General features: G+C 46.1%; 1 protein-coding gene across 1 annotated transcript in view; it reads right to left on the reverse strand.

The window, feature by feature from the left end:
• SPON1 (spondin 1) overlaps positions 1 to 26,283 on the reverse strand; it is a 314,216-nt gene that overhangs the window by 192,272 nt on the left and 95,661 nt on the right. The window contains exon 6 of the mRNA XM_084631647.1: positions 3,248 to 3,396. Within this exon, the coding sequence (XP_084487773.1) occupies positions 3,248 to 3,396 (149 nt within the window). The remainder of the gene's footprint in view (positions 1 to 3,247; positions 3,397 to 26,283) is intronic.

Consider the following 26,283-nt stretch of genomic DNA (forward strand, 5'->3'; position numbering starts at 1 on the left):
TGTGCACTGCACATGGCCTTGGCACCGTAAACCATAATGGCAATTTGTTGTTTTCAAGTACTGAAAACACTGCTATAAATTTTAAAGGTCTCATGCAAGTACACTATGCATCAGATCTGTGCATACTTAATATTTTTCAAGCCTAACAACCTATTTTCATGCTATTTCCCCACTCTAACAATACATTCAGATAAGTATAAAAAAAGCCTAATTAGAGCTTGTCCGAAAATGTCCATCATTTCTCTGTGCCATCTACCCACACACAGAAAAAGCACCATTGTCTCCACTCCTGCTGAACTGCCATGATACATCATGAGAGACCTAGGGCTTGTCTACACTACCCGCCAGATTTTGGCAGGCAGCGATTGATCCACCAGGGATCAATTTATCGCGTCTAGTCTAGACACAATAAATCAACTCCCGAGCGCTCCCATCGACTCCTGTATTCCAGCGCTGTGAGAGGTGCAGGCAGAGTCAACAGGGGAGTGGCAGCAGTCGACTTACTGTGGTGAAGACACCACAGTAAGTCAATCTAAGTACGTTGACTTCAGCTATGTTATTCATGTAGCTGAAGTTGCTTAACTTAGATCTACCCCCGCCCAGTGTAGACCAGGGCTAAGACTCCTATAAAGCACAGCAGTGGCATTTCCAAACCTTTGGTTTTCAGCCCAAAGTTTTTTGGTTTACGGGAGTTTGTTTTATCAGTAAGTTGAAATTTTTTGCCAAAAAGCAGGCACTTCTCAGAAGATTTTCTTTAGTTGAAATCTTATGTTTTCTATCGAGAAAAAAAAAACCCAAAACAAAAACACACAACCAGTTTCATTGGAGAATTTTTTAGCCTGCCTTATCCCTAATCTCTTTATGTACTATATTTTGGAGTTTAGAGTGGTTACCAACTCTAAGTAAATCCCATCTACTCTCCTTTCTTGACCCTTGAAAACTTCCCCCATAATGGCCTTTAACTGCTCATCCTACTCATATTTCAACCCGATATTAAAAAAGTCACTATGTATTGTCATTACCCTTCTTTAAAATACAGCCACATATTTAAGCATTCATGTCACTCACACACACACAGTATATAGTGGACTCTCAAACTCAAATCCAGTTTTGTTAAATGTCTATTCCCACAAACCTGTCACTTTCAGATGGTACTGGATGGCTGCAGCTCTCTCCACACCAACATAATCACAGAGGGCCAATGCACACTAAAAAGTGTTTAGCGCTGTCGAGAGAGAGTTTGTGGCCAGAGTGTAACCTGTATGGATTTTATATCGCCCTAGACTAGCTGGGGTGAATCTTGCCCTGTGGTTGTAAGTGGCACTATTCTCACACTAGTTCTGAGCTAATCAGCATGAGAGAAAGTCTATTTTGTTTGCACTCTGAAAGCTGCCGTTTCTAAAAAAATTCAGACCAATAGTTTCCCACCGCAGTTTTCATCTGTACAGATTAGACTAGCTGACTGTACTGTACCAATCAGCTTCTGCTGAAGATACAGGTTTGTAAAATACCTTAGATTGTAAACTTTTCAGGGCAGGGACCATCTCTGCACTATATATTTGGATAGTGCCTTGCGCAGGGAAGCTGGGGCCTCTAGTCACTACTACAATTCAAATAAAATAGTAATAGTGAGGCCTTACTTACTTGGCATTTAAATCTCATTGATAAGGCATCTGAGTTTTCAGGAAACGCATTAGAAATATTGTATCTCATCCTAAAGGTGAAATTGTGCCTGTGTACATAATTATTTCTAGGTTAAGTAAAGTGCTGCATGAGACCAAGGGGTTCAGTTACTCACTAGTCACCCATTTGATACCAGAAGATGTACCCGCATTTAAATACCTAGCAGAAGGGATTCACTCAGGACACATTTTATACAAAATATAAATCCAACCATAGGAGTTACTCTTGGGGACAAAATTCTGCTGCTGAAATCATAAATCTTTCAGTGAAGATAATGACAACCCTATGTCTATATCAAAATGATCGAATTCAGTCCTTAGGGTCAGATATTGCCCTCAGTCTCCACACATCTCACTGTCCTAGATAAACCACCAGTCCATGTGTAGAAGCCTTGTTTCTCTCTCCCTGCCACATAGCAGCCTTTCCCCAAGGCTAAGAGGAACCAGCTAGAAACTACAGCCAGTAGGAGCGGCTGCCAAAGCAGGTACTTCAGACACTGAGGACTTTCTACAGTTTTGACAGGACTTTCCCTTCCATGTGCTGATTGCTCCAACACTCTCCCGTCTCTCTGTCTTCACCTCAGCTTCACACTGCCCTGTCCTCCTCACTCCGAGTTTTTGCTTTCTGTTTAGCGGATGCTCTCATAACTATGCCCACTCCCAAAAAATCATAACACTTGCTGTCATCATATTCTCTCTGATTGTGTGTTCTATCCCTTCCGCCACACTATATTGGTCTTGCCTAGACAGACTGTAAACTCATCAAGGCAGGGACCGTCTGCTACTCTGTGTTTGGACAGTTTCTAGCACAGCGGGGCCCTGATCTAGGTTTGTCCTTAGGCAATTCCATAACAAACAGAATTAATAATCCAAGGGAATGTTTTACTTGGATGCTTATTCTATCCCATGTAATAAAATATAAATTGTTTAAAAGCCATTTCAAAAAGTAGACTCCATTACTGATGAAGAAAAATATTGATACACAGTTAAAGCTCTTTTACTTTTAATGATGCTAATGGACTGCGTGATCAAGTTTTACTAATGCAAACTTGCAAAAATGCTACTATTTACAAGTTCTCTTCTGATTTGCTGAAACAGCATTTTTAACGTGAACACCTTTGAAAAGGTACAAATACTGCATATGCTTTGCCCACCAGAATAAGTTACAAATACAAAAGTGAAAATCAGAAGGTAAAACAGGCAAATGGCATACTGATAGCTTTTCTAGTTAGACAGTCTTCAACATGTTCCTTTTAACAGATTTTAAAAGTGCCTTGACTAACCCAGTGAAGATTCATTTTACATCACATTTCCACTTTATAGGAGCCTTGCCTATGTCAATAACTTGTTCTTACTCATACAGGCCTTCTGATTAGCTTCATTAATATTTGCCTGAGTAAGAACTGAGGATTGTTGGTTTTTTTTTTTTAAAGTACCAGTAGAAGGCCTTTCTAGTTTGTCCTCTTCAAAACTACTCAGTGCAATGACATTGCTGTACACGTCAAATGCCAAGTGAAAGCTAAGCTACTTTTAAAGATATTCATAATTATTTTTATTACACTCACCTGTTGTCGAATTTCTTCTTCCATTTTTACTGGGGAACCCAACTCGGCAACTTGTTTAACACCTTCACTGGCATATCCTCCATATTCCCAAAGAACATAGTTCTTGGAGTGAGAACCACCAATGATTGCCGACCAATGATTAGCTCGTCCTTTAAATAATAAAAAGAAAATTGGTTAAAAGGGAATAGGCACACTGGCTTTCAGACTGCCAACAGCCACAATATTGCAGAAGACAGGCCCTGCTACCACTCCCTGGGCCGGAGCATATTATGCCCTCTCCTATTATAGTGAAATTCTGCTTAAAGCATCCAATCCTGCCAAGTGCTGAGCATCTCTCATGAGGCTAACTGAATGTTTTCAATCCCCATGAAACCCACAGTCCAGGTCTCCTTAATGAGGGGAAAAAAAACTATTTCACTATAACAGGATACTTGAAAACTCCCAAATATTTAATTTATTTAACAATAAAATATAGAAGTGGAGAAGCAGTCAGTGTTCCAGCTGGATAGGCACACATCCCCATGCTGGCCAATTGGTACAAGGCTTTACTTACAAAATTGCTTACAGGTGCATCTATATTTAACAAGTGAAAATGTTAAAGAAAGTAAAACAAAAACAAATTTATTCAAAATATATTATCCTTGACTTGAGCTTCTTTATGTAGCATAACAGGAGCCATCTCAAGCAGCCCTCTTGTGGCCCAACACGGTCCTGAGGTGTGCTGCCCTCCACTCCCCCTCCTGGCTCTTGTAAGAACTCTCTCCCAAGCCAGAATACTTTAAGATTCCCCACTTTGTGGGGTTATGTTTATTAAGTCTCTTATGAGAAAAGAAACTTTCCCTTCACTCCTCAACTCCTGTGCTTGTTCCCCTTGACTCGGAGGTCCCCCAGCCCTCGTTCTGGGACCATGCGATACTTTGAACAGATTTCCTCTCCTTGGGTCAGGAGCTCCATGGCCTTACGTCTAACTCATATAGGCTCTCTCTGCTTGAGTCAGGAGTCCCACATGCATCATTCTGGGGTCTACACTACTAATTAAGGCCAGCTGCAGCACTCACTCAGCTTTCAACCCTGCTCCCCCTCCACCAGGGCTGAAAGTGACTAGCAAGCAGGCTAACAGTATCAGCCCTCTTCCCCTTTGCCTCTCAGGAAGCTTCTCTTATCTCCAGGCCTCCTATGGCTACAATTCATTTTCCCCACCTGTGTAGGAAGGCCAAATGAATCACAGGTGGAGCTTGACCTCTTGCCCCTTAAAGGGCCAGTCATCTTGTGACAGAGCTTAAGCTCCCTCTTAATTTTAACTTTGGAACTTTCATGTAAGTATTTATTAGAATGATCCATGGAGAACTCTTGTTAAATCCTTCGTGTAGTCACTTAAGACAAGAATTGTTTTCTTAACAGAGATGGTTTTCTAGTAAAGATAGATCAGATTTGCATTTGGGTTAGTGCTTTATGATAGGAGGTTGCTTAATAAGGGTAGATTCTTGTGTATGTTTCATTTGATTATTGCTACTTGCACAGCCCCTATTTTGATCTCTCATGTGAAAACTGCTTAAGGAACCCCAGTTCCCCCAGATATACAATGTCATCCATCCTGCCCAGGCACAAAATCTGTTATTTCTTCCTCAAACCACCTCTGAAGTCTTCCTACAGAAAATAACTTGCCTTTCTCAGCAGGGGATGGTTCGTTGGGGCAGAGGTTCTAGCAGGCAATCAGGAGACGGGGGAGGAGGGGGTTGGATAGGGAGTGGGGTCCCAGGAGGGGGCGGTCAGGGGACAGGGTGGGGGTTGGATGGGGTGAGGGTTCTGAGGGGGGCAGTCAGGGGGCAGGAAATGGGAGGGGGCGGATGGGGGCAGGGGCCAGGCTGTTTGGGGAGGCACAGCCTTCCCTACATGGCCCTCCATATCATTTTGCAACCCTGATGTGTCCTTCAGGCCAAAAAGTTTGTCCACCCCTGCTCTACTGCATGAGCTAAAAGCCTACTGGTGGGCTAAAAGCCTAGTGGTTTTGGTGCCACGAGATGGAACATAACATCACACCCAGGAGGTATGTGGGTTACACTTGCATGTGCACTGTCTGCATACATAAACACACTCATATGGTTATGAAGCATCTATGTGTATAACAAGACTGCTGCTTACTGAGCCCCCTGGTGAAGTGGTACCTCTGCTGGCTCCCCACCTATTTTCCCCTCTCTTCAGGCCCTTTCTCTGGTTAACAGTATCCCTGCCTAGGGCTAGTTTAATACCAAAGCTGGTTTACTACAGCCTAGAGTCCCAAACTAAAATCCATTAAACAACAACACAAAGAGAAAGTCCATACTTACCTCTGACATTTTCTCTCACCTCCAAAGCTCTTCTTCTATCACTTATTAGGGACACACATCCAACCCAAAACACAGTCAGGGTTTCCTCTTCACAGAGCTCACTGGGCTTTACCCTCCAAGCTTCCCAGTGCCATAGTCCTGCAAGGGCTTTTTTTATTTTTCTTTTGTTCCTACAATATCTCCCTCTCCCATTTACTACAACTCCCTACACCTCCTCCATTTGTTGCAGCCACCATCTGTTCTTTTTAGGGAATTGCCTGATTCTCCTCAGGTGGGGCTCATTCTATAATCAGGGTTGGCTGAGTCCCAGGTTCTCCAGCCTCAGGGCAAGCCACTTTGTTACAGAAAGATACAAATATAATACAATTAAATCTAGAGACTGCACCCTCCAACTGTAGACTCCTGGTCACGTTTCTTCTGAAATCACAGTGAAAATGTGGATAAATATATATGAGAATGGCAAAATTAAAGTGGGAGTTAGACACTCAAGTGTAGGGTAAATAGATAATAGAATTTGCCTCTGAAAACTGAAGCTAAAGAAGAATATCTTGTTAAAGATATCCAGTTGAGGGAAGCAGAGAGAAAAAGGAAGTGTCCTTTGAATGTTTCATAGGAAGTAATTACACTAGATAACAACTTGGAAGCATTTACTTCTGATCACTAGGGTCATCTTATAAGCGGGCTGCAAATTTTTTCATGTGAAATCATGATCAAGAGGAGCACTTTTATGGCACTCTCACACTTGTTCTCTCTGTGCTTCTGCACATTTGCATTGTTCAGATCGAACCAGTGTTTCAAACCAGTTTCATCAAAGGGTTCTCTATGTTTACAGAGCCATAAGAATGGGGCAAAGAAGCAAATGTAAATGCACCTGTATTTATCCAGCTTGTTTGTTTTAATTTCTTATAGCTCTAGAGGATCATGGAAGTCCTCTAGAGTCAGGAGTGAAGGACAAGGTGATTTCAGGGGTTCTGTCCCAATTTTTTATCTTTATGAGGGGAGAAAGAGGGAAAATGTAAGACATGGGACAAAAATGATAGTGAAGAATCATAGAATCATAGAATATCAGGGTTGGAAGGGATCTCAGGAGGTCATCTAGTCCAACTCCCTGCTCAAAGCAGGACCAATGCCCAATTAAATCATCCCAGCCAGGGCTTTGTCAAGCCTGACCTTAAAAACTTCTAAGGAAGGAGATTCTGCCACCTCCCTAGGTAACGCATTCCAGTGTTTCACCACCCTTCTAGTGAAAAAGTTTTTCCTAATATACAACCTAAATCTCCCCCACTGCAACTTGAGACCATTACTCCTCATTCTGTCATCTGCTACCACTGAGAACAGTCTAGAGCCATCCTCTTTGGACCCCCTTTCAGGTAGTTAAAAGCAGCTATCAAATCCCCCCTCATTCTTCTCTTCCACAGACTAAACATCCCCAGTTCCCTCAGCCTCTCCTCATAACTCGTGTGTTCCAGTCCCCTAAACATTTTTGTTGCCCTCCGCTGGACTCTTTCCAATTTTTCCACATCCTTCTTGTAGTGTGGGGCCCAAAACTGGACACAGTACTCCAGATGAGGCCTCACCAGTGTCGAATAGAGGGGAACGATCACGTCCCTCGATCTGCTGGCAATGCCCCTACTTATACATCCCAAAATGCCATTGGCTTTCTTGGCAACAAAGGCACACTGTTGACTCATATCCAGCTTCTCGTCCACTGTAACCCCTAGGTCCTTTTCTGCGGAACTGCTGCCGAGCCATTCGGTCCCTAGTCTGTAGTGGTGCATTGGATTCCTCCGTCCTAAGTGCAGGACTCTGTACTTGTCCTTGTTGAACCTCATCAGATTTCTTTTGGCCCAATCCTCCAATTTGTCTAGGTCCCTCTGTATCCTATCCCTACCCTCCAGCGTATCTACCTCTCCTCCCAGTTTAGTGTCATCTGCAAACTTGCTGAGGGTGCAATCCACACCATCCTCCAGATCATTAATGAAGATATTGAACAAAACCAGCCCCAGGACCGACCCTTGGGGCACTCCACTTGATACCAGCTGCCAACTAGACATGGAGCCATTGATCACTGCCCGTTGAGCCCGACAATCTAGCCAGCTTTCTATCCACCTTATAGTCCATTCATCCAGCCCATACTTCTTTAACTTGCTGGCAAGAATACTGTGGGAGATTGTGTCAAAAGCTTTGCTAAAGTCAAGGAACAACATGTCCACTGCTTTCCCTTCATCCACAGAGCCAGTTATCTCATCATAGAAGGCAATTAGATTAGTCAAGGATGACTTGCCCTTGGTGAATCCATGCTGACTGTTCCTGATCACTTTCCTCTCCTCTAAGTGCTTCAGAATTGATTCCTGGAGGACCTGCTCCATGATTTTTCCAGGGACTGAGGTGAGGCTGACTGGCCTGTAGTTCCCAGGATCCTCCTTCTTCTCTTTTTTAAAGATGGGCACTACATTAGCCTTTTTCCAGTCATCCGGGACTACCCCCACTTGCCATGAGTTTTCAAAGATAATGGCCAATGGCTCTGCAATCACATCTGCCAACTCCTTTAGCACTCTCGGATGCAACGCATCTGGCCCCATGGACTTGTGCACGTCCGGCTTTTCTAAATAGTCCCGAACCACTTCTTTGTCCACAGAGGGCTGGTCACCTCCTCCCCATGCTGTGCTGCCCAGTGCAGTAGTCTGGGAGCTGACCTTATTCGTGAAGACAGAGGCAAAGAAAGCATTGAGTACATTAGCTTTTTCCACATCCTCTGTCACTAGGTTGCCTCCCTCATTCAGTAAGGGCCCACACTTTCCTTGACCTTCTTCTTGTTGCTAACATACCTGAAGAAACCCTTCTTGTTACTCTTAACATCTCTTGCTAGCTGCAACTCCAGGTGAGATTTGGCCTTCCTGATTTCACTCCTGCATGCCCGAGCAATATTTTTATACTCATCCCTGGTCATTTGTCCAATCTTCCACTTCTTGTAAGCTTCTTTTTTGTATTTAAGATCAGCAAGGATTTCACTGTTAAGCCAAGCTGGTCGCCTGCCATATTTACTATTCTTTCTACACACCAGAATGGTTTGTCCCTGTAACCTCAATATGGATTCTTTAAAATACAGCCAGCTCTCCTGGACTCCTTTCCCCCTCATGTTATTCTCCCAGGGGATCTTGCCCATCAGATCCCTGAGGGAGTCAAAGAGGGGGCAAAGGGACTAGATTAGTGGGTTAGAGAGTTCCAAGACACTAGAAATTATAATGAAATCACTAGTCAAGGGTGTGAAGATAGGGGATATAAACCCTCTGAATTGGCGGAGTAAATTTTAAAAAGTTCTGGAGACATAGAAAGAGGTAGAAAGCTATGAGGAGATCTATTAATTGAATGCAAACACAAAGATCAAGTGGAGAAACTATTAGAGGTTAAAATGCTAGGAAAACTGAAAGTAAGCTGCCAACTGCTTAAGTATCTGATGGAGACAAGAGGAGTTTATAAATGGGGTGCCAATCAAAATGACAGAAGATGAAGTAAAGCATAGGGGATGATAAGCCGCTCATTAGCAAGAGAGAGCAGGGGAAAGAAAGCCATCAAACAGCTGTGCTTGTTGCATTTGAAAGAGAAATTCTTCCAGATAGGGTAACAATAGGATACCACATTTTTTAAACCAAACCATATATTCCAGCCTTGGTGAGGTGCTACAGATGTCAAATGTTTGGACATGTGGCAAATATATGTAAGGGAAAATTAGATGCAGTAAATCTGGAGGGGAGCACTCCTATGACAATTTTGTGGAAGGAAGCAACTGTGGTTCAAGAAAGCATAGTGCAGCATACGGTGGTTCTATGGCAGCAAACCAATCAAGAGAGATACAAAAATTACAAATAGCATAGCATGTGTGCAAGCTAATAAGATGCATCTAAGACCAAACGGGGAAGAGGAAAGGAAACTCAGTAAGGAGAAAGAGATAAACACAATAGAATAAATCAAAGGATATGAGTGATACAGGGGAAAATAGGAGAAGACATATTATGTGTAGACAAAGAGAGGTTTATAGCTTTTATGACTGAGGTAATAAACTGCACATCACAGACAGGGAAAAAGAGAAAATGAAAATTATAGTTAAAGCAGCAGAAAAGTACCTATGTGTTAGTAATTTATCAGTAGAGTGACTCCTTGCTTTTTTAAGAGAAGGAAATAGTAAAAGATAAATAAAATGGTACTATTTATTGTTGTAATGCACATAGCCTAATAGCACATGGACAGGAACTAAATAAAAATATCCTCGATAAGGCTAATAAACCTGATAATATTTGCATACGAGAAACAGGTTTAATAGAAAAACTAGATTTCAGAATCCTAGGATATAGCATCTATAGGCAAGATGGAGAAATATGAACTGGGAGTGAGGAAAAACCTTTCTTTATAGTTAAGAAAAACGTAAATGTATCTTGAAATTGAGGTGAAGAAACTAAATGTAAAGTAAAACGCTATTGAGATTCCAATTCAAAATAAATTTTCATCTTTGAGAACATGGACTGAAAGGAAGACACTGGATCCGATTGCTGTACGGGGAGAAGAATTTGTGCAGGCTGAACTCCAATCAAAAAGAAGAAATGCTAATATATATGCCAAAATCGCATAGGGCATGGTGGAGAGAGGCTACAACTGGGACACACAGCAGTGCCGTGTGAAAGTTAAGGAGCTCAGGCAAGCCTACCAAAAGACAAAGGAGGCAAACGGTCACTCCGGGTCAGAGCCCTATACATGCCACTTCTATGATCAGTTGCATAGCATTCTGGGGGGGGGACCCCTACCACTACTACACCACTGTCCATGGACACCTGCAAAGGGGGAGTCTCACGCAACAGGGAGGAGCATTTTGTGGATGAGGAAGAGGAGGAGGAGGAGAATGTGCAGCAGGCAAGCGGTGAATCCGTTCTCCCCAGCATCCAGGACCTTTTCATCCCCAACCCTGAAGCCGGAGAAGGCACCTCTGGTGAGTGCACATTTGTAACTACAGTACAGGGTTTAAAAGCAATAGTGTTTAATGTTTGATTTGCCCTGAAGAATTGGGATGCATTCACGGCCAGTACAGCTACTGGAAAAGTCTGTTAACTTGTCTGGGGATGGAGCAGGAATCCTCCAGGGACATGTCCATGAAGCTCTCCTGGAGGTACTCTGAAAGCCTTTGCAGAAGGTTTCCGGGGAGGGCTGCCTTATTTCATCCTCCACAGTAGGACACTTTACCATGCCAAGCCAGTAGCAAGTAGTCTGGAATCATTGCAGCACAAAGCATGGCAGCGAATGGTCCTGGGTTTTGGTCACATTCAAGCAACATACGGTCTTTATCTTTCTGTGTTAGCCTCAGAAGAGTGATATCATTCATGGTCACCTGGTTGAGATAGGGGAATTTTTGTAAGGGAACAGTAAAAGGACCCCATTCATGCTGGGTTGTTTGTGCTTGGCTAAAAGGGATCATCCCGGAGAATAGCCATGCGGTGGGGCAGAAGGAGGTGTGTGCTGCATGTCCACCCAAAAACCGCAGCCCCTCCTTTTAAATGTGAAACCCAACCAGCATTACTTGCTATGGGAAAGGAGGGCACTGCAGTTTGAAACCATTCCCACAGGTTATGAAGGCGGAAGAAGCCAACCCTGCATACCAAAAGGCTTACCATGGCTGCCTGGAAACCAAATTCTGTTGCCCAACCATGTGTGATGTGTCACCATACTGGCAGGCGCGCAATATAAAAGGCAAAATGTGACCTTGTACCTAAAGCACATGTGCTGTCTCCTGTGAATTGCTTGATTCACTGTGAAAGAGCCTCCCTTTTGTTCTCAGAAATGTATCTTAAATTTTATTCTCCCTTTTTATCTCCCCCAAGATGCAAATGTTTCTATGCTCCCCCTATCATCTCCGTCCCTGAGGTTATCGTGGCTTAGAAGGCGAAAAACACCACACTCACAATGACATGTTTTCTGAGCTCATGCAGTCCTCCTGCACTGATAGGGCACAGCTGAATGCATGGAGGCATTCAGTGGCAGAGGCCAGGAAAGCATTAAGTAAGCGCGAAGAGCAGAGGCTAGAGGCGATGCTGAGGCTAATGGGGGGAGCAAATGGACATGATGAAGCATCTGTTGGAGCTGCAGGAAAGCCAACAAGAGCACAGACCCCCACTGCATCCACTGTATAACCGCCTGCCCTCCTCCACAAGTTCCCCTCACCCAGACGCCAAAGAATGCGGGGGGGGGGGGGCGAGGGGAGGCTCCAGGCACCCAGCCACTCCATTCCAGAGGATGGCCCAAGCAACAGAAGGCTGTCATTCAAACAGTTTTGATTTGTAGTGTGGCTACAATATGCAATGTGGCCTTGTCCTTCCCTCCTCCCGTACCCCACCCCACCCAGGCTACCTTGTCAGTGATCTCACTTTTTTTTTAAATGAATAAAGAAAGAATGCATGGTTTCAAAACTATATTTACTTTGCCAGCTGTGATCGAAGGGGGGAGGGTGGTTGGTTTACAGGGAATTAAAATCAACAAAGGGGCGGGTTTGCAGCAAGAAGAAACACACACAGCTGTCACACCATGTCAAGGTTCCTCCCCCACTCTGAACTCTAGGGTACAGATGTGGGGACCTGCACCAAAACCTCCTAAGCTTACTTTTATCAGCTTAGGTTAAAACTTCCCCAAGGTACAAATTAATTTTACCCTTTGCCCTTGGAATTTCCACTGCCACCACCAAACTTTAACTGGGTTTACTGGGAAACGTAGTTTGGACACGTCTTTCCCCCCCACAAAATCCTCCCAACCCTTGCACCCCACTTCCTAGGGAAGGCTTGGTAAAAATCCTCACCAATTTGCATAGGTGACCACAGACCCAAACCCTTGGATCTTAGAACAATGAAAAAGCATTCAGTTTTCTTACAAGAAGACTTTTGATAGAAGTAAAGGAATCACCCCTGTAAAATCAGGATGGTAGATACCTTACAGGGTAATTAGATTCAAAACATAGAGAATCCCTCTAGGTAAAACCTTAAGTTACAAAAAAGACACACAGACAGGGATAGCCATTCTATTCAGCACAGTTCTTTTCTCAGCCATTTAAAGAAATCATAATCTAACACATACCTAGCTAGATTACTTACTAAAAGTTCTAAGACTCCATTCCTGTTCTGTCCCTGGCAAAAGCAGCATACAGACAGACACAGACCCTTTGTTTCTCTCCCTCCTCCCAGCTTTTGAAAGTATCTTGTCTCCTCATTGGCCATTTTGGTCAGGTGCCAGCGAGGTTACCTTTAGCTTCTTAACCTTTTACAGGTGAGAGGATTTTTCCTCTGGCCAGGAGGGATTTTAAAGGGGTTTACCCTTCCCTTTATATTTATGACACACCGTCGCCTGGCCAGTCATGAAACTGGTGTTCAAAGCCTCTCTGATGAGCAGCACGCCTAGCTGTGCTCTTCTAATCGCCCAGGTGTCTGGCTGCTCAAAATTGGCTGCCAGGCAATTTTCCTCAACCTCCCACCCTGCCATAAACATCTCCCCCTTACTCTCACAGATATTATGGAGCACACAGCAAGCAGCAATTACAATGGGAATGTTGGTTGCGCTGAGGTCTAACCTAGTCAGCAAACAGCGCCAGCGAGCTTTTAAACATCCAAAGGCACATTCTACCACCATTCTGCACTTGCTCAGCCTCCTCCTTGAACTGCTCCTTACTACCGTCCAGGCTACCTGTGTACAGCTTCATGAGCCATGGGATCAAGGGGTAGGCTGTGTCCCCAAGGATAACTTTTGGCATTTCAACATCACCAACGGTAATTTTCTGGTCTGGGAAGTAAGTCCCTTCTTGCAACTGCTCGAACAGCCTGGAGTTCCTGAAGATGCGAGTGTCATGCATCTTTCCCGACCATCCCACATTGATGTCGGTGAAACGTCCCTTGTGATCCACCAGTGCTTGCAGCACCATTGAGAAGTACCCCTTGCAGTTTACGTACTGGTTGGCAAGGTGGTCTGGTGCCAAGATAGGGATATGTGTTCTGTCTATAGCCCCACCACAGTTAGGGAACCCCATTGCAGCAAAGCCATCCAGTATGACCTGCATATTTCCCAGAGTCACTACCCTTGATAGCAGAATGTCAGTGATTGCATTGGCTACTTGGATCATAGCTGTCCCCACAGTAGACTTGCCCACTCCAAATTGATTCCCGACTGACTGGTAACAGTCAGGTATTGCAAGCTTCCCCAGGGCTATCGCCACTCGCTTCTCAACTGCCAGGGCAGCTCTCATCTTGGTATTCCTGCGCTTCAGGGTGGGGGAAAGCAACACAAAGTTCAAAGAAAGTGGCCTTACGCATGCAAAAGTTTTGCAGCCACTGTGAATCATCCCATACCTGCAACACTATGCGGTCCCACTAGTCTGTGCTTGTTTGCTGGGCCCAGAATCAGCATTCCACTGTATCAACCAGCCCCACTGCCACCATGATGTCCCAATTGCCAGAGCCCGTGTTTCAGGAATGTCTGCATCCATCTCCTCATCACAATCGGCCTCGTGCTGGCGTCTCTTAGGTCGGTTCTGCACATACTCTAGGATAATGCGTGACGTTTTTACAATGCTCACAACAGCAGCGGTGAGCTGAGCAGGCTCCATGCTTGCCATGGTATGGCGTCTGCATGGGTAACCTGGGAAAAAAGGCATGAAACAATTGTCTCCCATTGCTTTCACAGAGGGAGGGGAAGGGGGAGGGGTGACTGACGATATGTACCCAAAACCACCCTTGACAAAGTTTTTGTCCCATTAGGCATTGGGAACTTAACTCAGAACTCCAATGAGCAGCGGAGACTGCGGGAACTGTGGGATAGCTACCCACAGTGCACTGCTCCGTAAGTCGATGCTAGCCACGGTATTGAGGACACACTTTGCCAACTTAATGCGCTTAGTGGGGACATACACAATGGACTGTATAAAATCGATTTCTAAAAATCGACTTTGATAAAATCAACCTAATTTCATAGTGTAGACATACCCTTAGTAGTAGTATAACTAAGGGAACCATGATGGCAGCAAAGTTATCTTAGGTATAACTATCTGGTCACCCTAAAGGTAGAACACAAGTACCATGGTGGAATGAGGAGTGTAACAAAAGCAATTAAGGAAAGGAACAAAACATATAAGAAAGTAAACAATACAATGAATAGTGAGGACTTAATGAAATATAAAATAAACAAGGCAATTGCACAAAGGACTATTAAAAAAGCAAAGAAAGGAAGCTGGAGAAAGTATTATGGGAAAATAAAGATCCTAAAACATCACAGGTATATAAGCAGATTAGGACAATGAATGGAATACAAGGTAAGAGTAACTGTACACCAGGGCTCATTGTAACAGGGTGAGGGATATAAAGCTCTTATGAAGAAAAACAGAGAACCCCTAGCAGAAATATTCCACAACGTTAATAATGGTGAAAATCAGAGAATAGAAATCCACATGAGGAAAACATTTTTTGAAGAATCATGAGAACTGGAAGAGGTGGGATGAAGATAAGGCTATGATATTAGTTATTAAATGAACACTTCTATGTGGGGGAACTTCAAAAAGCTGTAGCTAAGGGAAAAGACTCTGCACCAGGTAAGGATAACATATGTAACAAAATGCTAAAACACCTGGGTGAAGGGAATCTGAAAAGACTGCTAATGCTGATGGGGAAAAAGTGAGCTACCAATGCAGTGGAAACATGTGGTTGTAGTCCCAGTGTAGAAACCAGGTTAGCTGCAAGCAAGACCTGATGTATACAGGCCAATTGCTCTTTCTTCATGTATGAGTAAAGCCATGCAAAGAATGATGACTGAAAGATTAACAACATAACTAGAGAGAAATAGACTTAAAGACAATGTGCAGAGTGAGCTCAGGAGGGGGAGGAGTATAGCTGATCATATAGTAAGAGTGAAGATGGAAGCACAAAAATGTAGGAGAAATAAAGAATATATACGTTTCCTAGATATTGAAAAATCATAAGGTATGTTGTAGAGAGAAAGCTTATTGCATAAAATAGCATCCATGGGCATGAAAGGAAGAATATAGAGGTGGATAAAGGATTTCTTAAATAAAAGAACTCTGCGGGTCAGAATAGGGAAAGCCTAACCTAGCATATATACAATTGTAAATGACACTCCACAGGAGAGTGTCACCAGTCCTATCTTATTAAGCATAATGATAAATGATCTCCTAAAAAGGATGAGTGCAGGAATAGGCATATCCAAGTTCGCAGATGATTGTGGCATATGGGCTCAAAACAGAAACCAGGGAATAGCTGAGAAGCAAATCAATGAAGCATTTAGGAAAAGCATGGACTGGGAAAACCTGGGGCTTTACATTTTCAATTCTCATAACTAAAGGAATGATATTCACTAATAGGAAAATTAAAAAATATTGTAAACTATATATGGACAGCAAATAGGTATAGTTAAAAGCTACACATTCCTCAGTGTGATAGCAAGCTAACATGGAAGAATCACATGGAAAATATTGTACATAAATGTAAAGGTAAATTCAATATACTTAAAAGGATTTCCAGAGTCACCTAGGGCACTGATATGAAAGCAGGGGTAATGCTTTATAGAGCATTAATAACACCAGTCACTGAGTACTGATGCCAAATGTTTACTTGAGCATCAAAAACAAACCTAAGGATGCTAGACTCAGCCAAGCCCAGGCATTACGCGTTGCACATGATGCCTCCCTTACAACCTCTTTCTGAATAATGCGGAGAGGTGCTGATGACATGCCTGTAGCATTAAGAACAAAATTATTAGCCTTTAATTTTGGACAAAAATCAACAGGGAAGATAGAAACATTAAACAAATATATGAAGAATACTGGGAATTCAGTGGAAAACATGGGGGGGAAAACCCCAAATACCTATGTTAATAGGATTAAAGTATGGAGAAAGGCATGAAGACAAAAGAAATACCTATAAGAAATTAGCATATATAACCATGGGAACGCACATCATAGGTGGAAAATCATGCCCCGCCACCATGATATAAATGTGGAACTGTATAATGAAATTAAAAGGGGGAAAGGAGAGTGAAATGTGTTAAATACAGCAAATCAATATCTATGTGATAAAATGGGGAAATATTACCAAATATTTATGGATGAGTCTAAAGATAAGAAAACCAGAAGAGTGGGGACAGCATTCTGTGTCCCAACACATGGAATAAAGAAATCCATTCGATTATCAAATTTCGAAACTGTTTGATGGCCGAGCTAGCAGTGCTAACGTTGACATTATACTGGATGTGCAACCTACCTCCATTGTCATCTTGTCAGATTCCCTGCTGGCAATCAAAAATGGGAATTCAGATAGCAGAAATGATATAATTAATTAAATATTGTTACTAGCAATTGGCGCAGATGGGAGTAAACATTGAAATAGCATGGATCCCAGCACATGGTGGGATAGCAGGAAATGAGGTGGCAGACAAAGTAGCTAAAAACATTGTAAAAGTGAAAAAAAAATTGACAAAGATCCTCCTAAGTAAACAGGGATTTAAAAATCTTTTTAAAATGAACTGAGAAAGAAGTAGCAAGATGTATGAATAAAAGAAACCAGAAGGAAAAGATTTCATGAAGTCTGCCTTAGAATCAAAAATGCTGATGTACTGCAAGAACCCGAGAGAAAGAGTGAGGTAGCTCTACTTCAAATACTTTCCTGACACTGTGGTTTAAACAGTAATTTGGCCTTAACTAATAAACTCAAAGATGGGCTGTGTGAGACATGCAAGGTCAAAAAAATGGTTAATCATATCCTCTGGCAGTGTAAAGAGTGTAATGTTAATAGGGGGATTTTGTATGACAAACTCAGGCATCTAAAAGTGGCAAAGTTTACACTAAAATACCTAGTTAGAGCATCCAGGAAATGGGGCACTGTTAAGAAAGCAATATTACATTTAAAAAAATACTGGAGAAAAGGAGAGACTAACTATGTATCATAAAATCCAGAACCTGGAAGTTATAGACTCAGAATGTGAGTCTGCTATGCCATAAAATACAAGAAGAAGAAGAAAAAGAGCAAGACAGCATTTGTGTGGGGGGTGGGGTGGGAGGGGTGAGAAACAATGGTAATGGAGAGATTGCATGCTGTAGGGGAAATGGGTCACAAATGGGGTACTCAGGTAGATGGATAGAGAATGTGGTGAGGAGGCAGAGAGATAAATGGAAGGAAAGATTATAGCGTATACTGGAAAGGGGTGTGGGAAAGAGATTGAGGGAATAAGAAATAGAATCCCCCAGCATATTTATTTTGGTATGCAGGAAGGATGAGAGTTACAAACAGAGTGAAAGCAGAGAGAAGAGTAGAAAGTTAAAGTATGTAATTAAGCAAACAAAAGAAATGCAAATTAGAAGAGTTAAAGGTGAAACACTGAAATCAAAAAAGCAAGTGGGGGAGGAAAAGGAGTAGAAATAAACAAACACAAGGGAAAATAATCAAAAGAGAACAGAAAAGAGATTAGAAATAATAGAAAAATAAACAGCAGTTCAAAATAAGGAGTTAGAAAAAATACTGAGGAAAATACAACAAACAGAGGAAGCAATTACAACAAAGAACCAACTGAGATCTCAGAAAGAAAGCTATGGAGCCTCTCAAGATGGACTTTGCTAGAAACTGTAAATGAGGTGATCTAACAATACTACCAGCATAGTCTCCCTACTTTGGCCAAGGCTAAATGCAAACTTACTGGAATTAGGAAGCTCTAAGAACTTCAGAGGCTGCTAAAGCTGTTTTGACCACAACTGTCTCAATGATCTACCCCACAATGGAAAATTCATGACAGGATGATAGCTGGAGAGATTTCAGGGTCTAGAGACGGTTTGTTGACCCAGGCTCTAATAATCGCTTCTTTAACAGAGACTGGCACTTTGTCACGCCAAAGGGAGATGTGGTCAATCCACTCCAATGACGGTCTCCGAATCCCACATTTTCCATTATAAGGGATACCGATCTAACTCACAGGTCATAGCCTACAGTTCTCCCTGCATCTGCAGTACCTTAGTGAGTGACACATGCTGAAACTCAAGTAGAGAAGATTCCATATCTATTCCCATCAAGCACAAATTTGCTACCATCGAGAAGAATCTCTCAACTCAAACCAGGCCTCTATTGAGTAGACCGTGCAATCTGGACAGCAATTAATCCCCACTCTTTGATTCATATACGAGGGCAACATATCAGATCCAGATTTAGGGTGGGAGACTTCCTGCATTTAAAATCAGATTATACAAAACAGCCGCATCACCTTTGTGACATTTATTTGGTTTATGTTGAACTGAATGCCCAACGGAGCCATTACTGAACCTATAGTGTTATCTAACTGTGTGTCTGTCATGCATGAGAACTCAGAGCCCTCATCCTTAATCACACGTGAATGGTGATGACATTATAGTCATTGACTTTGTATTCAACACTTTTAATATGAGAAAGGTCATTGACACCCTGCATTCCTGAGAAAATTATCTGGCATGGCCAATAACGTGGATATAATAAATTTCACATTAGTGGCCCATGTCTTCCAAGGGGTCTCTTCCCTAAATGCCATGACCAGGTCCAAAAGACATTAAGCCCCTACAACTCAACTCCACACTAAGTCTACTGAGCCATAATATCACTCAAGCTTCTTACCTACTGAAAGGTATCTATTGAAGGGAAGCAGCTGCCCCAGCTACATACCCAAATGAAGACCTTCAGAGCAGGACTGAAAAACACTACCTGCCCTAAGCTTCTTGAAAACCCACAAAATTTTCCCGCACTCTCCAACTCACCCTCATGGATCTCTCACACCCATGCGAATGGATACTTTATTTCACTCCCCCAAACTGCTCTTATCCTGCTAGTGATTCTCTTAAAAAAACAAGGAAACTCACCTTCTCTTGAATGAATCCCACATTCACAGAGGCAAATCGATAAATTCCCTATTTCTCACTAGAGTGGCCTCAAAACTCTCAAGAAGGCCAGTGAAATATAGGCAATCATCCATTGATGTACCTCACTTCTCATTTGTGTGTTCAGTTCCCCCATTTACAAGCTTAAATGCTGATTTTTGCACAGACTAATGTATCTTAGAAATGCACTGACAATTTGGTGTCCACCATGTACTTGCTAGGGACAGCAGGTGAAATTATTATTCATGAATGTTCTCCATTTTCCATGATATCTGGGTACTAGCCAAAAAACCACAAATGGTGCTAAATGTCTATAAGCCACTGGACAGCTCTATGCACTAATTATTTCAGCCAGCAAAAGGTAAGAGGAAAGGAGGATTTGTGGCACCTTAGAGACTAACAAATTTATTTGAGCACAAGCTTTCATGAGCTACAGCTCACTTCATTGGATGTAAGAGGAAATCTAATGGTTCCATTTCAATGAGCCAAATGTAATAGCTACAGCTTTTGGGTTCCAGAAGTATTTTTATCAAGAGCTGTGATAGCTCATGAAAATGTGTCTGGTAAGTGTACTTGCTATTTCTCTTGTCTTATGTCTATCCAAGTTCACAAGTCGCACAAGACCTTAATTAAAATCTCTCAGTTTCTCTGATACTCAAGAAAGCAAAAGCACTTAAAAGTAATCATTTGGGATACTGTGTTCACTCTTCTAAAAAAACCCCCAAAACCCCTTTTTCTACATTTGCTCATAAAAGGGGAGATTTTTTCCCTGACCAATATTGAAACCATACAGAGAAAGATAATATTATCATTCTTTAGCTCTGCTCTTCTTCTGATTTAGAGTCAGCTGGTGCCATCAGAAAAAACGGTTACTTTCTCATAACTGTTGTTCTTCGAGATGTGTTGTTCACGTCCATTCCACATTAGGTGTGCGCGCGCCGTGTGCACAAGCATCAGAAACTTTTTCCCTTAAGTGACTCCCGGCGGGGCCCCCAGAGTGGCACCACTGCGCCGTGCATATATATCCCTGCTGGACCGACCCCCTCCAGTTCCTTCTTGCCGGCGACTTGGACAGAGGGGTAGGAGGGTGGGTGGTGGAATTGACGTGAACAATACATCTCGAAGAACAGTTACGAGAAAGTAAGTAACCATTTTTTCTTCTTCGAGTGCTTGTTCACGTCCATTCCATATTAGGTGAATCACAAGCTTACCTCTGGAGGAGGGTAGGAGTCACGGAACAACTGCTCGGAGGACCGCTCTGCCAACTGCCACGTCCTCTCTGGCCTGCTGGTTGACCACATAGTGCGTTGTGAAGGTGTGGACCGAGGACCAGGTGGCTGCTCTGCATTGTGAACTGTGCCAGGAATGCCTTGGAAGTCGCTTATGCCCTGGTCGAGTGGGCCGTGACCGCCGGGGCCAGAACAACTGTGAGCTCATAGCATGCCAGATGCAGCTTGTAATCCTAAATAAAATCCGCTGCACAGACACTGGGAGGCCTTTCATCCTCTTGGCTACAGCCACAAACAGCTGTGCGGATTTAAAAACAGCTGTGCGGATTTACGAAAGGGCTTGGTGCGCTCCAAATAGAATGCCAAAGCTCAATGCACATCCAAGGTGTGCAAGCTGCGGTGACTTGGGTCCGTATGGGGTTTCTGGAAGGACATCATCAGAAAAATGTCCTGGTCCAAATGGAATTGGGAGACCACCTTAGGGAGGAACTTGGGGTGTGGCCGGAGCTGCACCTTGTCCTTGTGAAATACTGTATATGGTGGCTCAGAGGTGAGGGCCCTCAGTTTGGACATACTTCTGGCTGAGTGTCATAGAGCCGGGACCACCCTCCCATGGCGCCTCCTGCTGGTTGTCCTTGGGAATTAGCTCATCAGCCTCTGGAGCGCCCTCTGCCATCTGGTGATCCGCCTTACTGCCGGCCCCAGTCCCTCCCAGGACCCATTGCCTCCTCCCACTGGGGTGCTGCCCCCTGGCAGTAAAGCCCAACAAGCCCTGAGGGTCTCCCCTCCCTGGGGAACCCCCACCCACTATCCCCACCTTGCCTCAGTCTTGGCTACTGCCAGTCATTGCTTAGCCCCGCTCCCTGGGCAGACTGCAGTGTATCAGCCACTCATCACAAGTGAAGGGTTTGGACCTGCTGCCTTTGTCTACCTGTGGGCTGCCCCCTTGCAACACTAGTACCTAATAGGCCCTAATCTAGGCCTCGCAGCCTGGGGGTTTCCAGGCTGGAGCTCCCCTGCTCCCCTTGCCTTTCCCCCTCATCCCTGCCCCAATCTAGGTACTCCCTCAGGTCCCTGCGGCCAGGCCCTTCCCTCTCTGAATGCAGAGAGAGACTGGCTAAGCTTCAGCCTAGCAGCCCCTTTATAGGCCCAGCTGCGGCCATTTCCCCAATCAGCCTAGCTTTTCTTGCCCTCAGCCCTGGCTCCCTCCCAGGGCTGGCTTTTAAGCCCCACAGGGCAGGAGCGGGTAACCACCCCGCAACACTGAGGTAATGGCAACCAGAAATGCCACCTTCCAGGAAAGGTGGAGGAGAGAACAGGAAGCGAGGGGCTCGAAAGGGGGTCCCATGAGTTTAGAGAGGACTAAGTTAAGGTTCCACGCAGGGACTGGGGGGCAGGAGTACAGGAACACCCTTTCCAACCCTTTAAGGAACCACCCCACCATTGGGTGGGAAAACACTGAGCCCCCTGAGAACTCCGATGGAAGGCGAAGATGGCTGCCAGGTGCACTCTGAGTGAGGACGGAGCTAGCCTTTGCTGCTTGAGTTGCAGGAGGTACTCCAGGATGGCCTGCAATGGGGCCTGGCACAGCCGCACCTGTCGGGGTTCACACCAACATGAGTACCTTTTCCACTTGGCCATATAGGCCACCCTGGTAGAGGGCTTTCTACTGCCAAGCAGAATCTGCTGCATAGGAAGGGAGCACTGGCTCTCCAGGGCATTTAGTCACAGAGCCTCCATGCCATCAGGTGCAGTGACTGTAGGTCAGGGTGGAGAAGCCTCCCGCTGTCCTGTTTAATGAGGTTCTGGTGTAGGGACAGGACTACTGGGGTACCAGTGCTGGTGGGCGCAGCCTGGGGCGATGAGGATCACCGCCACACCTGTCCCTGTGCACCAAGGGGAACGGGGGGAAGGCATACATCAAGCCCCCTCTCCACGGGATCACAAATGTGTCCGCGAGTGAGCCCAGGCTGCAGCCCTGGAACGAGCAGAACCGTGGACACTGCGCATTGGCCCTGGTGGCAAATAGATCTACCCGGGGAAACCCCCACCTGTGGAAGAGCAAAAGCACAATGTCCACCCTGAGCGTCCACTCGTGCTTGTGGTACGACCTGCTGAGGGAGTCCGCCAGCTCGTTTCATACCCCCAAGAGATAGGACGCCTCGAGGTGAATTGCATGGGCAATGCAAAGATCCCAGAGGAGGAGAGCCTTGCGACAGAGTGGCGAGGAACGAGCCCTGCCCTGTTTGTTTATATAAAACATGGCAGTAGTGTTGTCTGTCAGACCTGTCATGCTGTGACCACTCAGAGTTGCGTGAAAGGTCTGGCAGGCAAGATGAACCGCCCTGAGCTCCTTCACATTGATATGGAGTGACTGCTCTGCTCCGGACCACAACCCCTGCGTCATGAGGTCCCCCAGGTGAGCCCCCCATCCATGGTCTGATGCATCCGTCACCGGCGTCAGGTCCAGTTGTGGGGTGCCAAAGAGGATGCCTTCGCAAACCACAGACAGGGACTGCCACCACAGCAGGGAGTCCAGCACGTCCCTTGGGGCTGTCACTACCAAGTCCAGGGGCTCCCTGCCTGGGCGGTACACCCAAGCGAGCCACGCCTGCAGAGTCCTGAGTCTCAGTCTGGCATGCCTGACCACGTGCGTGCATGCTGCCATGTGGCCCAGCAGCCACAGGCAGCACCTGGCCACTGTCGTTGGAAACTGGGGCAGGGAGGCCACCGCTTGCTGGATAGCCCGGAATCAGGATACTGGAAGGCTTGCCCTGGCCTGCACTGCATCCAGGACTGCCCCTATGAATTCCACTCTCTGCGTGGGTATGAGTGTGGACTTGGGGACGTTGATCAGGAGCCCCAGCTCGCGGAACAATCTCAGGGCCACCTCCACATGGCCTCGCACTTCCGCCTCGGATCGGCCTGTCAGGAGCCAGTCACCGAGGTACGGGTACATCCGGATTCTCTGCCTCCATAAGAGGCCGCCACCATTGTCATGCACTTCGTGAACACCCTTGGGGCTGCAGCTAGACTGAAAGGGAGAACCGCAAACAGGTAATGTTCTTGGCCCATGGTGAAGCGTAGGAACCGCCGATGTGCTGGGTCGATGACAATATGAAAGTACGCATCCTTCATGTCGAGGGCAGCATACCAGTCCCCGGATCCAGGGAAGGGATGATGGTGCTCAGAGAGACTATGCAGAACCGGGCCTTGACCAGGAACTTGTTGAGCCCACGCAGGTCTAGGATGGGGTGAAGCCCCCTTTGGCCTTGGGGATGAGGAAGTACCGGGAGTAGAACCCCTTCCCCCTTAGGCTGTGCGGCACCGCCTCTACTGCCCCCGCCTCTAACAGCAAGTGGACTTTCTTCTCTAGGAGATGCTCATGAGAGGGGTCCCTGAAGAGGGACAGGGAAGGGAATGGAGGTGGGGGGGAAAGGGAGGCAAACTGCTGCGAGTACCCGTTCCACACCATGCGTAAGACCCAACAGTCTGACATAATGGTGGACCACTCACGGGAGAAACGGGACAGGAGGTTCAGGAAACAAAGGGACGGATCCGGTGACTGGTCTGGTACGCTGTCCTCGAGTGCACCTTCAAAAGCCTGGCTTAGTGCCTGGCTGGGGTTTGTGCTGGCCTTGGTTCTGGCCCGGCACATTATTGTTACTATTGTTGTTGCACCATCGCCTGTTATCCCTGCCTCACCTATGGTAAGGCTCATGCCTATGGCGAGGCTGGTACTGGCGTTGAGGGGGAGGCTGCGGCTCTGGGTCGCCAGGGTGTGCATACCCAGCGACTTAAGTTGTGCAGCCTTGTGTCCGTCTGGTCCAAGAAGAGCCCGGAACCTTCGAAGGGGAGGTCCTGGAGTTTACTCTGGACCTCAGGCGGCAGGCCTGACTCCTGGAGCCACGCTGAGCGCCTCATGACCGCCCCTGACGTGATTGTTCTAGCGCCACATCTGCCGAATCCAGGGAGGCCTGGAGAGAGGTCTTGGCTACTGCCTTGCCCTTGGCCACCACGGCCGTGAACTCCTGTTGGGAACCTCACGGGAGGTTGTCCTTAAACTTCCCTACTGCTGCCCAGGAGTTGAAACTGTGCCTGTTGAGGATGGCCTGCTGGTTCGCAATCCTCAGCTGAAGGCCCCCAGATGAGTACACCTTTCTGCCAAAAAGGTCCAGGCGTTTCACCTCCTTTGCCTTAGGGGCCGGGGCCTGCTGTCCATGGCACTCCCTTTCGTTTACTGCTGAGACCAGTAGGGAGCATGGACTCGGGTGGTAGAACAGGAACTCATAGCTCTTAGATGGGGCAAAGTATTTACGCTCCACTCCTTTGGCCATTGGAGCACTGGAGGCCGGGGTCTGCCATATAGTCTTATGGTTGGACTGAATGGTCTTAATGAGTGGGAGCGCTATTCTGGATGGACCTTCGGACCTCAAAATGTCCACCATAGGGTCCTCCTGCTCAACCATCTCCTCGGCCTGCAATCCCAAGTTCTGGGCGACCCTGCACAGCAATTCCTGGTGGGCTCTATGATCTATCAGTGGAGGGCCGGACACCTCTGTACCCGCTATCACCTCATCCGGGGAAGACAAGGAGGTTAGCTGCTGCTCGACCCCCTTTGGTTGGTCCTCCTGCTCCCCTTCTTCCATGGGAGGGTCCTCTGGCTCAGGCCGGGGTGGGAGTCCATGGGACAGCACCGGACTCGGTGCCAGTCTCCCCGGTCTATGCTGGGGGGACGCTGGAGGCCTGGATACTGTAGCCTCCAGCACCATCTGGTATTGGTGCGGGAACTGGGACCGCTGCACCAAATAACTTGCCCTGGACAGGGCCCCTTGGTGCTCCTGATAGGCCCAGGGGGTCCAGAAGGGCCAATAGCCTGGAGACCCGCATTGGGGTTGCCAGCCCACCTGAGGGTCCCTGCTGTCCGGGGCCCGGTCTGGGTAGCTATAGCAGCTGGAGTCGGTGCCGGAGTGTGGCGACGCCAATTGCGAAGGCCATGGCAGTGCCAAGAATCTGCGCCAGTGGGAGAACGAGCGGCTCCTGGCTGAGCGGGAGCGGAACCGGTGCTGGTGTTCCCTGGACCGGGACCGTCTGCAGGAGTCCTCTGGTGAGGGCCGTCTCAATTCCTCCCGGTGCCGGTCTCTAGGTGGTGCCGGAGAGCAGCGTGCCCTTTCCGGTGCTTCCTCACGCTGACCCACTGCCAGTGCCGCAACCTCCTTCTGGGCCACTGGCAACTGTGAGTCCGTGGAGTCGGAGCTTGATCAGGACCAACTCTGGAAGCGGTGCCGGGACAGTGTCCTCGAGCAGCACACGTGCTTACCCCTCAATGGCACCTGAGGCATGGGTGCTGGAGGGCTCTCCCCGTATGGGAGGGGGCTCACCGCCGACAGCTCGATGAGGTCCTTTGCAGCCTCAAAGGTGCCAGGTGTAGAGGGCTGATCCGTTATGCCCTCGAGCCCATCGTCCGCACTGAGCTCACCTAGGTCTGGGCTCAGTGGGGCTTGTGCTGCCGGGACTGCCGGTGTCAGCCCCGGTACCGCGGCCTTCCTGCTCTTATTG

The sequence above is a fragment of the Lepidochelys olivacea genome (assembly GCF_965140295.1).
Source record: "Lepidochelys olivacea isolate rLepOli2 genome assembly, chromosome: 6".
NCBI classification, from domain to species: Eukaryota; Metazoa; Chordata; order Testudines; family Cheloniidae; genus Lepidochelys; species Lepidochelys olivacea.